This window comes from Phoca vitulina, unplaced genomic scaffold (assembly GCF_004348235.1).
Source record: "Phoca vitulina isolate PV1807 unplaced genomic scaffold, GSC_HSeal_1.0 scaffold82, whole genome shotgun sequence".
Lineage (NCBI taxonomy): Eukaryota > Metazoa > Chordata > Mammalia > Carnivora > Phocidae > Phoca > Phoca vitulina.
This window is the reverse complement of record NW_022589785.1, coordinates 4,930,517-4,947,122: the sequence shown is the minus strand read 5'-3', so window position 1 is coordinate 4,947,122 and position 16,606 is coordinate 4,930,517. Positions and strand designations below refer to the sequence as shown.

Below are 16,606 nucleotides of genomic sequence, written 5' to 3'. Positions count from 1 at the left end.
GGGAGGGGGGCCTGGGCACCTCCTGCTCCCTTCTCCCCACTCACAGGAATCTGTGGTTCCAACCCTGGCTGCACAGCATCCTGACCAGGAGGGCTGGAGGTGGTGCGGCTGCCTGGGCCTCATCCCAGCCAGACCCACGGTATCAGATTTTTGCCCTTGTTTAGATCTTATTTACAACCTAGTTTGAGAATCCTCCAAGCCATAAAACAGAAAGAAGTTCTTGCTTTTCCAGATGACGCCCAGATTGGGATTGGGTTGCCCAGAAGTGGGGAGTGCCCCTGTAGGGTCTTAGTCCTTCACCCAGGCAGTGAAAACTGTGGACTTGCTCTGTGTCTGTCCTGTGGATACCGGGTGAACCAGATAGGCAAGCTAAGATCCCTACCCTCATGGCCCAACAGTCTGGTGCACAGAATTATTGATGGGGGAAGTGCTATGAAGTAAATACAAGAGAAGGAAACATGGAGGCCACTTTACTAGGCTGTTCTAAGAAGGGGGTATTTGAGCTGAGAGTAGAATCAGTCATACAAGATTGGATGTGAGTGCTTTGGGCAGAGAGAAGAGTAGGACCTGAGGTCAAAGGCAGGGACTTGTGGGTGATAGAAGAGGCAGGCCTATGTGAGGTGGGCCATCCCTGGAGGGGTTTGGCACAGTCCTTTTTGCAACCTAAGATTACTTATGTGGTTGGTTGTAGGAAGTCCTGGAGTTGGGTGGAAGTTAGAAGCTAGGGCTTGGGTGAGGAGGTTCCCACACTTATCTGGGTGAGAGATTTGGTGGCCTGAATCTTGGATGGTGACCGTGAGAAAGACAGATTTGTAATATCTGGGGGGAAGGAAGGAAACAGGGGTGATTCTAATGGTTTGTCTTGAGCCCCTGGGTGAGGGAAGGTGGTAGCCTGTACTGAGATGGGCACAACCCGGGGTGGGGTGATGCAGTTGGGCTGTTTTGAATACTGAGTCTGAGAAGTCTGCAACACATCTAAGGCACCGGGAACCTGGGGTAAAGGCAGGGCAGGAGCAAGAAATCTGGGCGTCATCTGTGCACAGAGGATGGGGAGGGGGAGAATGATCAAGATGGGATCAAGATGGGACAGGCCTTACAGCAAGGGCGGAGGAGGGGGTTGGGGATTCTGGGCTCAGGCTCCTTTGCCTGTGAGAAGGATGGGGAGGTGGCCCCCCCCCCCCCCCGCCCACCGCCTTCTGGCCCCTAGCTGATTGCTCCCTTTTATTCCAGGACATAGACATCAACACAGATGATGAGCTGGATGCCTACATCGAGGACCTGATCACCAAGGGGGACTAAGGGGCTCAGAGACAAAGATCAGCTCCTCTGCCCTTCAAGGCAGAGTTCTCGGGGTGGGGGGGGTGTTTTGTTCATGGGTTGGTGGACTTACCTTGATTTGACTCACATGAGACATTTGTGCTTTTGGAGGGAAAAATACTCTGATTCTTTGAATCTTCCTCCCTAAGTTTATAAATATTTATTTTTTAAAAGAAAAAAGATGCTGCGCCTGCTATGAGACCATACATTTTTCTTTTGGTGACTCTTGGGCAAAGGACAGAGAACCAGGATGCCAAGCTCCTTCTCTTGGCTCCTGGCTCCTCAAGATATGGTAAACCCAGTGTCATCCATAAGTCAGAGAGGCTTCAGGGGCAGGGCTTAGCTCTTCTAGAGGATGAACAGTGTTGATAAGGGAAAGAGCCCTCCAGAGTTGTGCTTCTCCTAGGGGCTCTGATCTGGGGGACCCCTGGGGGCAGTGGATCAGGATAGAGGCTCAGTGCTGAGCAGCTCCCTTCTCAGGTCAGGGACATGAATGCTGGCCCAAGCAGCTCTCAGTCATGCTGTGGCATTGTCCAAACAGCTTGGGGAAGAAAGATCCTCCCATTCAGTTCCCCCATCCACTGTTCAAGTTCTCCCTGTGGCAGTGATTTCCTCAGTTAACTATGGATAGTGAGGTTTCCCACCTCAAAAACTTGAGTCCAGATTGAGTAGTAGATCTGACTCTAGTGGAATACACACTGAATGAATGTTTGAATTCCAAAGGATTCTTTTTGAGAAAGCTCCTTATGACAGAGCCCCTGGTGCTGATCTGGTGGTGACCTCTGCCTGTGGGTTTGGCAGGGTCTGGAGGGAGCACACTGCCTCAGATGGTGCTGGCTGATCTGGAGAGCCTGCTGCTGCTGTTTTTACTGTTTCCCCTCTGCCTGGCCTCACCGGTCCCTGTTCTAGGCCAGACAGGAGAGGGGGTCACTGAGCCACAGGGACTCCAGAGGCAGCTTTGTAGGAAGCACACCATGCCTTCCCTCCCATCTAATCACAGCCTCACACAGCTGTGTCCTTCAAGTGACTTCTCAGGGTCAAAGACAAAGGCAAGAGTTGCTGTTTCTCTTTAGTGGTCATTGGAAAAATTCTGGTTTGATTTCCCCCAACTCTCTTCTCTCTCCTCTATAGTTGGGGACTTTGGGTTTTCTAGAGGCACAAGAACTATGGCCTGGTACCACTGGTCTGTGATTCAAACCTTTCTGGGTGTGTTTCTGGCATCTACCCACTCCAGGTCAACACTCTGTGGCCTCTGCAGAAGACTGGGAGGCACTGGTGAGGGAAGTCTTTACCCACTTCTGCACGTGTCCAGAAGCACCTGCAATTTGTGGGTTTGGGGCTTCCCCAAACCACATCCCTCTGGCAGGGTTATTTGGGGGAAATACCACTCAGAACCTGGTCTCTTCCTCTGGAAGATTCTCTGAGCCTAGGGGTTTCTTGAGCTGGTGATTCCTCTCCTGTCCACCTCGCTCTCTTCATCCCAGGCAGCATGTGGTTCATTTTTGTCTCCAAACCTACTGTTTTAATCTAAAGGAAGTTGGTTCTGCATTTTTACCAGAGGGTAATACCCAAGTTTTTTATTTACATACCTGTAATCAAAATGCAATACTATAAAACTTTTACTGGTGAGACTCCTGAATTCAGTCTGTTTTCTTCTGTTAGTAAAATCTAGCACTTTCTACTTCATTCTTTCTACCACTATGGTTTTAAACTGTCTTCAGATTATTCCTCATCACCATCTTTTTCTATATTCACCTTCCTTAACACGCACAGAAACAGAAATGCTGAACTTCTTAAAACATTTTAGCTTGAACTCCATGTGCCCACTTTGCTGTTTAAATCCAATCACAGCTGTACTGAATGTAGCCTGTTGCCCAGACGGAGCTCTTGCCATTCTGGGTGGGAAGATAAAGTGCAGGGTTCCTCCCCTTTCCATGTGATGGGACCTGCTTGGAACTTTCTGAAGACTTGGGAGGAGGGAGTGGTCTGGCTGGTTTGTGGCCTGAGGGTCCATAGCACAATGGCTACAAAAAGGTGAATGAGTACAGCATTGCTTGTTTTTAAGGAATGGGAGCAATGGGGACTTTCTTTAGTTTTTAAGTGACACATGCATAACAGTAAAAATTCAAACAGTACAAAAGGCTGGAAAGCCTGAAAAGCAAGACTCCCTTTCACCCTTGATCCCTGTTTTCTCCTTGAAAAGAATATCCATGCTAAGCACACATCTGTTCTGTTTCTGCCTGTTTCCCACTCAGTGTTTCTTGGAACCTGTTTCAGAATAGCCCATATGGGTCTACTTTTTTCTTCTGCACAACCTCATAGCATTTCATTGTCTTGGATGTACTGATGTTTAAGAGTCTCCTACTTAAACATTTGGGTTAACATTTATGAAAAAATGCTATGATGAGTGTGTGTATTATTAACTCAGATCTATATGTATGTATGGGAAATTCCAAAGAGAAATGGCTGTGTCAAATGGTAGATACTAATATTAAAAATACTAAGATACAGTCCAGAAAAGACCTCCAACTTTAACTCCTACCAGCAGTGTATTCTGCCCCCCCCACCACCACACTTGTCAGTATGCAGTCTCTTCCATCCTGTGTACTAATCTGAAAGGAGAAAAGTGATGTATTTTTGAGTTGGTTTGAACTACGATTGAGCACCTTCATTGGCTAGTCGTGTCTCTGATGCAGTCTGTAGTTCTGAATCTGGATTAGGGACTTTTGTACAAAAGTGTTTACAAAAATAGAAGATGATAACCAAGGGGTGAAGTCCTCAGGAAAATGTTCACCTTGTACGACCCTTTCAGGCCCCAAGTGTCCCATGGATTTAGGATTATAACCCCCACTTTAGGATCAGTACTGTATTACTAGGTCAGGACAAAGGTTTAACGTGTTTGTTTACTCAACGAAGGCATGGGTTAATAGGTTGAGAAAAACTTTTCTGGTTCCTCCTTTATCTGAGTGACACTACTTTTTGGCTGCTCTTATTGGGTCCAGTTCCCCATGTCTACATAACTGCCTTTCAGACCTGTGGTTCAAGCAGTGGTAGCCAAGAGTTCTTAGCTCTAAGGACCAGTAAGTGATAAAGCTCAAATTTCTTTGCCATTTACGTAGAATACAAGGCTTGACTGGAGTGGGCAGTGTCTCCTGGTTACTTGTCCCTGTCGGAAGATTGTTCTAGCTGGGCCAGGTTATAAGGGACCTGTGGTCACTAAGGTGCTTGAAACATCCTCAGAATTCCACTAGAGGGTTCTGGCCTTTGTTGGAGATGGCACCTCTGAGGCTTCCTTTTGAATGACCTCATTGCTTTTGGTTCCCTGAACAGGTAAATGGCCAGGTTGGCCAAGGAAGGCAGAGCTCCAAGGGAACACGCTTTCTCTGCTGCCCTGTTTGAGGCCTCAGACTGTTCTGTTCTCAGCACTAATGGGGTCACCCTCCATAGTGAGCAAGACAAAGACTGGACAGAGGAAGGCCCTGGCAAGGAACATCTCACTCTGCAATGAGCCAAAATACTGACCAGTGTCTCCCCTCCACCCCGCGGTCTTCTAACTAGGGCTCCTGGTGGGTCCTGTAGAATTTTCCTTCCAGCTCACAAGGCCTCAGACAAATCATTGCCCATCCTGGCTTATTTAAGCCATGAGGCTAGTTCTCCACCTTAAATTTACTCAGAGGCCCATATAGATAGCCACTAATCTAGGGCTGGTCTGAAGCTGGAATGGAGGTCCAAAGCCCTTGTGGCCCTGACCCTGAATTTTTGTGTCCAAGATTCACTGGTCCCTGCGAGCTACCTGTAGGCATTTCACTGCTTACTCAGTGGCCCTCCTGGGGTGTTACCCCATAGCCATCCTCATGGCTGCCTAACCATTTGGCCTGTTTCAAAAGTATCCCTTAAGGGTAAGGAGGGGCGGGGCTTCCATCCAGCCTCCTTCAGGGCTGCACTGTAGGTTGCCTATGGTACATTCAGGCATTCCCAGCAGTTGGCGGCCAAGGCCTAGAGAGGGGGAGTTCATACCGCAGGGGCACACTTAGACCACTGAGAGAAGGATCTGATGGACATGGACATATCTTTTCCCCCTTTCCCCTCTGGACTTGGCAGAGATGCTTCCATGGGATTCGCTGGGGCCACTTCCTGCCCGAGCAACCGCCGGTTGTTTGGGAAGCCGTGGCCAGCTTTAATTCACCACTTTGAATTTACTGTCCCTCCCTTTACACTTTTCCTCTAACGAAGCTCTGGGCTCTCACTACCCTCCCTAATGCCACCTTTTAAGGCCAATCTGTCACCGGGTGTGGGGCGCTGCGGTAGGAGGAGAACTATTAGAAGGGAAAGAGTTCTTACTCTAAACCATCTATCACAATACGACATGGGCTGGAGAACTGGCTGCAAATTCTTACCTGGCCCAGAAGACGCGGCCAGGATCCAGCTGCAGCCCTATCCGGGCGCCGGCCTTCCAGCCCGCCAACCGTTGCCGGTCGGCCGAGCGCGTCCCTTACACCAGTTCTCCAGACCCTCGAGGCGGGAACGTAACAGCACCTGCGCGATGCTGCTGCCCGGCACGCACGTGTGCGGCTGCGCCATGCGCATGCGCCTGGGAACATGACAAGCCCGCCAATGGGGCGGTGGGGCAGGGGAGCAGGCTAGTGGGGAGGAAGCACCGTGAGGAAACTCGGGTGCGCGAGGCCTGCTGGCTGCAGGGTCGGGATGTGGAGACCTGGCAGCACCGCCACACACGGCCAGACTGGGGGCAAGCTGGGGGCCAGCGGCCCCAGGGTCTTCACATCCTAGGGCGAGCAAAAGGCCTTGGGGATCCAATGGCCTGCCCACACCCCAAGCAGAAAAGTGGGTGGGGTTTTTTGTTGTTTTTTTGTTCTGGCGTCTGCGTATTAAGCCCGAGTTGTTTTTCAACTTTTTTTTGGCCACTACAGAAAGCATTTTGTATAGATGACTTTGCGGTGTGGTGCTTTTATATCTACAAGATAAAGGACCTGGAAAGGAAGCTGCATGTTTTACGTCGTAAAATAGCCATCTCCAGGTAATTTTCCTCGAAGGTCTGGCCTGCTTGCCAGCCTGTCGGCCTCTCCCAGGACCTGAGGCATCTTGTGTCTCACAACCTTGGCCCATTTTCTACTGGTTTGTCCTTAGTTTGGTGTATGGTGTTACTTGAAAGGTAAACACTTTTAGGATTTGGGGTTTCTTATCATGCTTAGGAAAACCTCTCCCTTTCTCTTCATTGCCTTCCCCCCAAATTCTCTTACGTTTTGTTGCAATATTAAAAAATGTCAGTGTCCACTCCTTGTGGAATTTTAGCTTAAGCGGTAAGGCAAGAGTCAAGCTTTGATTCTTCTTTCAGATGGGAATTCACTATGTTCGCCCCATTTATTAAGTGAACAACCTTGGTCATTATTTATATTCCATTCTATTTGGTGGCTCCTTGGACGTGTCAGTGAAGACGTCCTGTTATCGGTTGGACAGGTGATTCTGATGTGAGGGGTGGGGTCCCAGCTGAAACTAGAATTTTGGGCGTCAGGAGCATCTAGATGGATCAATCTCCCTCACTGTTTCTTTCTTTCTTTCTTTTTAAAAATATTTTTCCAGGCTATTCTTAGAATTTATTCTGTTAAGTGAAATTTATTTTTTTAAGATTTTATTTTTATTTATTTGAGAGGGATAGAGAGTCGGAAGGAGGGGCAGAGCGGGAAGGAGAAGCAGACTCCCCACTGAGCAGGGAGCCCAGCGTGGGACTCCATCCCAGGACCCTGAGATCATGACCTGAGCAGAAGGCAGACGCTTGACCAACTGAACTGCCCAGGCGCCCCTGTTAAGTGAAATTTAAGATCATGTTACCCAATTTTTCCCCATCCTTGCCAAATAAAAAAGTTCCATTGTGATTTAAATTATAATTGCATTTAATTTAGATGTAAGTTATGGGAGGTTGACATTTTTATGACCTTAAATCTCCCCAGAGGATATAAAGTGGTTTTTCATTTGTTTGACTCCTTTTAGTCCTACAATAAGATTTTATAATTTCTATAACTTTCTCATTTTTTTCTGTTACTGTTTTTGTCAGTATTGTGAATGGGATATTTTTTCCATCTCTATTCCTGATTATTAATACAGAGAAAAGCAAACAATTTATTTTCTATGTTATGAACTCTGGTAGTTTTAAAAATAAACTTATTTTTTTTCATAGATGCAAGCCTTAAATTTGCCAGTACACCAATTTAATTGCCATTTTATTTTTTTTAAATATTTTAATGCCTTTTTTTTTTTAAGAGAGTGCAAGTGGGGTGGGGCAGAGGGAGGAGAGAAAGAATCTTAAGCAGGCTCCACATGGAGCCCATGGCAGGGCTCCATCTCACACCCTGAGATCATGACCTGAGCCAAAATCAAGAGTGTGGAAAGAGTTTCCATCTTGTTTAAACTGCCAGTGTTACCTGAGTGGAGCACCAGGGGGCACTAGTTACATAGACTGAAATGTGGGTTGGGGAGCACACAATTAGCAGGGACACAACCCTGACTGTCAAATCATATGGGTATTTTTTCCGTTAAGTTGCTGTTTTAACAATTATTTTTATTAGACATTGTGTCGCTACAAAAGAATACTGTATTTATAAAATATTTATATGGTAAGAATATGCAATGTACATCTATCATCTTGTTTTTTAGAAAAGCATTTTTCTTACCTTATAAATCTGTGTGCCTTTCCTGGGTCCTCTCCCATTTCCTCCTTGCCCAACAGTAACCACCATCCTGAATTTGATGTGCATATTTGTTCTTGCTCTTTTAAAACCTTTTACCTTCCTAAATAATTGTTTTGTTTTGCCTGTTTTTGAACTTTAGACATAACATTTACTGTTTTGCAATGTGCTATTTTCTTTTCAATATTGTGTTCCAGAAATCCATCCATGTTGTTAGATGTAGCTGTAATTTATTAATCTTCACTATCATATACTATTCTATCATTGTTGAATATCATACAGTAATGAAAAATGAATCACACCTATAATGGAACATATAATTTTTTATCCATATCTCTGTGACTGGCATTTGGGTTGTTTCTAGTTTTTTTGCTATTACAGTACAGCTGTGGACATTCTTGTTTATGCATGCATCATCTTTGGAGTAGACTTGTTGAATCATATAGGTCATACCCCTTTCAACCTTACTAGGTAATGTCAGATTATTTTCAGAAGCACTTGTATATGTTTACATGCTCACTGGCACTAAATTCTTCATTTCTCTACTTCTTCACCTACACTTGATATTTTTAGACTTGGATTTTTTTGCCAGTCTGATGGGTGTATAGCAGTAGGTCATTGCGGTTTGTTTGTTTATTTATTTTTGTCATTGTGGTTTAATTTGCATTTTCCTGATTTCTCATGTGGTTGAGCACCTTTTCTTGTCTATTGACCATTTGGATTTCTTCTTTGATAAGGTGTTTGTTCAAGACTTTTGACCATTTTTTCTGTTCTTTTGTCTTCTTTTTATTGATTTGTATTTTTGTATATTCTGGATACAAGTTCTTTGTTAAGTTATCTGTGTTGCAGATTTCTTCTACTTTTTGGCATCTTTTTAAAAAACCTTTTTATAGAGTCTTGATGAGTAGAAGTTCTTAATTTTAGTGTAGACTAATTTACCAATATTTTTTATTGTTTGCATTTCTTGTAGCTTGTTTCAAGAAATTCTTCCCTATCATGAAGTCATGAAGATACTATTTTATATTATCTTATAGAGCTTTTGTAGTTTTGTCTTTCACATATAAATCTTTAATCCACCTGGAATTGACTTTTGTGTATGGTATGAGGTAGAGCTTCAATTCCTTACTTCTTTCTGATTGTCCCCACATCCTTTAATGAAAAGTCTTACCTTTCTCCATTAATTTGCAATGCTACCTCTCTGTTATATCAAGTGTTCCTATATGTGTAAATCTTTTTCTGAATTTTTATTCAGTTACATTTGGCTGTTGTCTCTGTATGCCAGTACCACACTGATTAAATTATTATCATTTTACAGTAAGTTTTTATATCTAGTAGAGCCAATTTAACCACTTTTTATGCTTCAAGAGTGTCTTGACTATTTTTGGTCCTTTGCATTTCCATATAAAGTTTAGAATCATTTAATCAAGCTCCAAGAGAAAATCTGAAGGGGTTTCATTGGAATTGATTCTATGTCATCAGTTTGAGAAAAACTGATATTTATAAGTCTTCCTAACCATGAAGATAGTAAAACTGTCCATTAATTTAGATCTTTCTTTAGTGTCTCTCAAGAAAGTATTATAATTTTCCTTTTAGAGGTCTTATATTTTCTTTTTTTAAAAGATTTTATTTATTTATTTGACAGAGAGAGAGCACAAGCAGGGGGAGTGGCAGGCAGAGGGAGAGGGAGAAGCAGGCTCCCCAGCTGAGCAGGGAGCCTGATGCAGGGCTTGATCCCAGGACAATGGGATCATGACCTGAGCCAAAGGCAGATGCTTAGCTGACTGAGCTACCCAGGCACCCCAGAGGTCTTCTATTTTCTTGATTAGATGTAGCCTAGGTACCTGATGGTTTTTGATGCTATTGTAAATGATACTTTTAAAACTTCATTTTCTGACAGTTTGTTGCTAATATATAAAAATGTAATTGATTTTCATGTTATTCTAATTTATCTTTTGATTCTTTTGAGTTTGCTATTACATATCTGTGAGGAATGATAATTTTGCCAATTCTCATGCTTCATGTATTTTTCTTGCCTTGTTGCATTGGCTAGGGCTGCCAGTACAATGTTGAGTATAAAGGGAAAAGCAGGGGTTTTTTTGTTTCTTTTTTTTTTTTTTAAGATTTTATTTATTTATTTGACAGAGAGAGACATAGCGAGAGAGGGAACACAAGCAGGGGGAGGGGGAGAGGGAGAAGCAGGCTTCCCGCTGAGCAGGGAGCCCGATGCGGGGCCCGATCCCAGGACCTGGGATCATGACCTGAGCCGAAGGCAGACACTAATGACTGCGCCACCCAGGCACCCCTATTTTTTTGTTTCTTATCTCACTGACAAAGCTTTCTTCTTCTCCTCCCCTTCCTTCCTTCCTTTCTTTTTTCTTTCTTCCTTCCTTTTCTTCTTCTTCTTCTTCTTCTCCTTCCTTCCTTCCTCCTCCTCCTCCTCCTCCTCCTTCTTCCTTCTTCTTCTTCTTCTTCTTCTTCTCCTTCTTCTTCTTCTTCTCTTCTTCTTCACCATTCAACAGATTAAGGAAGATTCCATTCCTTTTTAAAGCATTTTTTCCTTTTAAATATCATGGGTGCATGTTGAATTCTATCTGAAGTGTTTTCTGCATCCATCGAGATGACCATATAGTGTTATTTTTTAAAATTTATTTTATTATTATTATTAACATATAATGTATTATTTGTTTCAGGGGTAGAGGTCTGTGATTCATCAGTCTTACACAATACACAGCACTCATCACAACACATACCCTCCCCAATGTCCATCACCCAGCCACCCCATCCCTCCCACCCCCCCACAACTCCAGCAACCCTCAATTTGTTTCCTGAGATTAAGAGTCTCTTATGGTTTGTCTCCCTCTCTGGTTCTTCTTGTTTCATTTTTTCCTCTCTTCCCCTATGATCCTCTGCCTTGTTTCTCAAATTCCACATATCAGTGAGATAATCTGATAATTGTCTTTATCTGATTGACTTATTTCACGTAGCATAATACCCTCTAGTTCCAACCACATCGTTGCAAATGGCAAGATTTCAATTTTTGATGGCTGCATAATATTCCATTGTATATATATATACCACATATTCTTTATCCATTCATCTGTCTATGGACATCTGGGCTCTTTCCATAGTTTGGCTATTGTGCACATTGCTGCTATAAACATTGGGGTGCAGGTGCCCCTTCCGATTACTACATTTGTATCTTTGGGGTAAATACCCAGTAGTGCAATTGCTGGTTCATAGGGTAGCTCTATTTTCAACTTTTTGAGGAACCTCCATACTGTTTTCCAGAGTGGCTGCACCAGCTTGCATTCCCACCAACAGTGTAGGAGGGTTCCCCTTTCTCTGCATCCTCACCAACATCTGTCATTTCCTGACTTGTTAATTTTAGCCATTCTGACTGGTGTGAGGTGGTATCTCATTGTGGTTTTGATTTGTATTTCCCTGATGCTGAGTGATGTTGAGCACTTTTTCATATGTCTGTTGGCCATTTGGATGTCTTCTTTGCAGAAATGTCTGTTCATGTCTTCTGCCCATTTCTTGACTGGATTATTTGTTCCTTGGGTGTTGAATTTGGTAAGTTCTTTATAGATTTTGGATACTAGCCCTTTATCTGGTATGTCATTTGCAAATATCTTCTCCCATTCTGTTGGTTGTCTTTGGTTTTGTTGACTGTTTCCTTTGCTGTGCAAAAGCTTTTTATCTTGATGAAGTCCCAATAGTTCATTTTTGCCCTTGCTTCCCTTGCCTTTGGCGATGTCTAGGAAGAAGTTGCTGCAGCCGAAGTCAAAGAGGTTGCTGCCTGTGTTTTCCTCGAGGGTTTTGATGGACTCCTGTCTCACATTTAGGTCTTTCATCCATTTTGAGTCTATTTTCGTGTATGGTGTAAGGAAATGGTCCAGTTTCATTCTTCTGCATGTGGCTGTCCACTTTTCCTTGTAGTGTTCTTTATTTTGTTAATGTGGTTAATTACACTCATTAGTTTTTCCTAGGGTAAACTACCCTTGCATTTCTGGAATAATGATTATAAGTTTTCTATATTTCTAGACTTGTTAATATTTGTTTTGAGTTATACCATCACTAGTGTGTAATTTTCCTCTCTTCTACTGTCCTTGTTAGGTTTTGGTGACCAGATTATACTAGCCTCAAGAAATGAGTTGGGGATTATTTCTTCTACTCTTGGGATAGTTTCTGTAAGGCTGATTATTCCTTGGTCAGCTATGTCTGGAGTTTTGTATGTATATGTGTCAGGGGAGTTTTTATTTTAAAAAATTTTTAATTATTTATTTAAGAGAGAGAGAGCATGAGCACAAGCAGGGCGAGGGGCAGAAGGAGAAGCAGACTCGAGCCTGATGTGGGACTTGATCCCAGGATGTTGGGATCATGACCTGAGCCAAAGGCAGACACTTAACTGACTGAGCCACCCAGGCACCCTTGCTGGGAGTTTTTAAACTGATTTTTAAAGATGGTTATACTACTACTTAGGATTTTCTAATTTTTGAGTCAGTTTTAAGTTATATTTTTCTAGAACTTTATCTGTTTTTAAAGTTATTGTTACAAAGTTGTTCATAATATCCTTATTTGACAATATCTGTAGCATTTATATTTATGTCTTCTTTTTATTTCAAATAGTGTTTTTTAGGTTCATCCATTTTCTCTCTCCTTCCTTCCCTTTCTCTGTCTTCCTTATCAGTGTTGTCAATTTTAGTTTTTCAAAGAATCAACCTTAGCTTTTATCATCCTCTCTATTGTGTTTGTTTTCTCTTTGATTAATTTCTGATCTTGATTTCTTTTCTTTGAGTTTGTCTTAGTGTTCATTTTCTTACTCTAACTGGATGGTTAGCTCATTATTTTTTAGTCTTTCTTCTTTTACAACATGAGCTTTTAATGCTATAAGTTTTTCTGTAAGTACTGCTTTACCTTTGTCCTATAAGTTTTGATATTTAGCATTTTAATTTTTAACTGTATAATTCTGTTGTTTTCTTCTCTGATCCATTAGTTATTTAAAAGAGTTTCTTAATGTTCAAGAGTGGATTTTTTTTCTAATTGCCTTTTTGTTACTGATTTTGAACTGTCTTCATTTAATTTAATTTAATTTAATTTTATTGATAGAGACACAGCAAGAGAGGGAACACAAGCAGGGGGAGTGGGAGAGAGAGAAGCAGGCTTCCCGCCGAGCAGGGAGCCCGATGTGGGGCTCTATCCCAGGACCCTGGGATCATGACCTAAGCCGAAGGCAGACGTTTAACGACTGAGCCATCCAGGCGCCCCAAACTGTCTTCATTTTAGTCTGAGAATGTGGTCTGTGTATTAGTTTTTTGAAATTTGCTGAGGCGTTATGACTGGCCCAAATACATGGTTAATATTCAAAAATGTTCCATGTACATTTCAAAAAATATATATCCTGCAGTTATGTGTACATTACATCAAGTTTGTTGATTGTGTTGTTGGAAACCTTGCTGATATTTTTTGCCTCTCTGAGCTCTCACTACAGGGAGAGGTATGTTAAAATCTTCCATTGTGATTGTGGATTTATCTATTTCTCCTTGTGATTGTGTCCATTTTACTTTATTTTGAGATGTTATTAGGTGCATAGGAGTTTTAGAGCTTTGTGAATTTTATCTTTTATCATTACAAAGTGACTTTTTTATTTATAGGAGTTGACATATAGAAATACATATTTGCCTTAAAGTCTATCTTGTCTGTATATTTATGTTTTCAGTGTATTCTTGTAAACAACATATAGCAAGATTTTGTTTTATTCTAGATACTTTTTATTCTTACCCAAAGATTTAACTTACTTAAATTTTGTGTATTATTGATGCATTACAGACTTATTTCTGTCTTATTTTGTAATTTTTATTCCACCTTATCTGCATTCCTTTTTCCTCCTTCTTGCCTTCTTTTAGATTGACTGAAAATTCCCCCCACACACACACATACAATGTTTTCCCTTGTTTTGGAAATCCGTTATTCTTTCTTTAGTGATTACTCTGTGTGTTTTACCAAATACTTAACCCACCAAAGTCTAACTCCACAAGTTTCTTAATACTGTTTTAGTAAGTTTTTATTCATACCTTTATTTTCCTTTGGATCCTGAAAGATATTTTCCCTGGGAATACTAACATTTTCTCCTCTAATCACTTTTCTCTTCTTTCTTAGGAGGTCAACTCTTAGTCTGATCAATGCTCTTTGAAGGTAATTCCCACCACCTACCCCTAATCTGGCTGCTTTTAAGATTTTGTTTTAAGAGTCTTGCAATTTCACTCTATTGTATTTTGCTGTGGATGTCTTTTTATTTTCCTAACTAGGATTTGTTGAGGTTTACTCTGTATGTTGGTCTTTCTCATGACTTCTTGGAAATTTTAAAATCATTAACTCTTTAAAGAGTTCTGCTCCGCAATGCCTTGGTGGCTCAGTCGGTTAAGCGTCTGCCTTCGGCTCAGGTTATGATTCTGGGATCGAGTCCCGCCGTCAGGCTCCTTGCTCAGCAAGGAGCCGGCTTTTCCCTCTGCCTGCCACTCCCCCTGCTTGTGCATGCTCTGTCTCTCTGACAAATAAATCTTAAAAAAAAAAAGAGTTCTCCATTTCGATTAGACACATATGGGACCTTCTCACTTTATTCTCCATGTCTCTTCTTTCGTATTTTTCACATCTTTGTGTTGTATTCTGGATACTTTCTTCAGATCTTACTTCTATGTCACTATTCTCTTCAGTAGTATGTTTTAATATTATTATTTTTAGTGATTTTTTTCTAATTTCTGGAAATTCTTTAGTTTTTTTAAAATAGTGTTCACTCATTTTCAGGAATGAAAATTTTAGAAACCTTCTATTTCTAGAAATATATTACACGTGCTTATTTTATATTCTGTGTTTGATAATTTCACTATATGGAGTTTTATGTCTGATTCTGCTGTTATTTCTGTTGGCCTATGCTCATGGGCCAACTTGTGTATTGTGTTTCCTTGTGTGTTTAGAGATATCACACTGTAAGCTATTCATTTTCCTTGCAGTGTCACATCTGGGATTCCATAAGACCTGGAATGAAGGGGAGAGCCTCAGAGAGGATTTCTTTGCTTCTCTCATGTGACTGGGGACATTGCCAATTTGAGACCATGTTATATTCTCTGCCAGAGGTTTTATTGGACTATCTGATAGTATGTATTTGGCTATTAAACCAAACCAGGAGAGGGTCTGCTCTCAATTACTAATTCTTAGGGGATTCTTTTCTGCTCTGCTTAGGACCAATCTTTAAGACAAACAATTTTCCTGTATTTGATTTTGGATTCATTATATCAAAGGTATAGACCTTTGGGAGTCCAGCTTTATGGTGCACATCTGATGTTAAATACCCTACCTTGGAAGTATCATTTGAGGCGGTGAAAACTTAAGCTCACTGGTACAGTAAGTGGCTATGAGGGAAAAGCAAGACTTCAGACTCTTCTTACCTTTCCATATTTCTACACTCACTTAATATCTGGCCCAAGTATTCCTTATATTCTTTCCGACTCATGGATGCTTTTAAGATGTTTTAAAATTTTATCTAGCATGCCTGGTATTATACAAGGGTGGTTGATATAATGAATGATTTATAATGAAAAGCTTCCCAACACCGACCCATTCTTGCATTTCTGTGGTAAACCTAACTTGGGCATGGGTTTACCAACTTGAGGTATTAGTCTTTGGTATGTGGCTGGATTCTATTTGCTATTTGGATTTTTGAAAATTTTCTTTTTTTTAAAGATTTTATTTATTTGACACAGAGAGATACAGCGAGAGAGGGAACACAAGCAGGGGGAGTGGGAGAGGGAACACAAGCAGGGGGAGTGGAAGAGGGAGAAACAGGCTTCCTGTGGAGCAGGGAGCCTGATGTGGGGCTCGATCCCAGGACCCTGGGATCATGATCTGAGCCAAAGGCAGATGCTTAACAACTGAGCCACCCAGGCACCCCGAAAATTCTCTCTCTTTTTAAAGATTTTATTTATTTGACAGAGAGCATGCACACACAAGCAGGGGGAGAAGTAGAGGGAGAGGGAGAAGCTGGCTCCCCACTGAGCAGGGAGCCTGATGCAGGGCTCAATCCCAGGACCCTGGGATCATGACCTGAACCGAAGGCAGGCATTTAACTGACTGAGCCTCCCAGGCGCCCTGAAAATTCTATTTTTTAAAAAGACTTTATTTATTTATTTATTTATTTATTTATTTGAGAGAGAGAGAGAGAGAGAGCATGAGCAGGGGAGGGGCAAAGGGAGAGGGACAAGCAGACTCCCCACTGGGGAGTCCATTGTGGGGCTTGATCCTAGAACACCGAGATCATGACCTGGGCTGAAGTCAAAAGCTTAACCAACTGAGCCACCCAGGTTCTGTTCTTAAAGTGAGCTTGAAATACACAGTTCTTATATTTTCCGTGCTGTCTTTACCAGGTTTTGTTGTTGAAGTTATGTTGGCCAGCTTCATAAGAAGAATAAGAAACTGCATTGATGGTGTCTCTGTGCTACACTTTGACATTTTTCTATCTGGTGTCCTTTACCCCCACTTTATTTTGAGCCCCAGCCCTGGGGATAAGGGAACTTCAGGCTTCCTCCCCCACA

General features: G+C 42.1%; 1 protein-coding gene across 5 annotated transcripts in view; it reads left to right on the top strand.

The window, feature by feature from the left end:
- The window catches only part of MORC2 (MORC family CW-type zinc finger 2), a 61,970-nt gene that overhangs the window by 38,432 nt on the left and 6,932 nt on the right, over positions 1-16,606 (top strand). Inside the window, exons 26-27 of one of the 5 annotated variants that reach the window (XM_032395128.1) lie at positions 77-139; positions 1,231-6,960. The exons of 2 other annotated variants lie outside the window; for them this stretch is intronic. In XM_032395128.1, coding sequence (XP_032251019.1) covers positions 77-139; positions 1,231-1,299 — 132 coding nt within the window. In that variant the 3' untranslated portion in view covers positions 1,300-6,960. Of the gene's footprint in view, positions 1-46; positions 140-1,230; positions 6,961-16,606 lie in introns of those variants that run through there. 2 more of the 5 variants (XM_032395126.1, XM_032395129.1) reach the window with 2 other exon arrangements.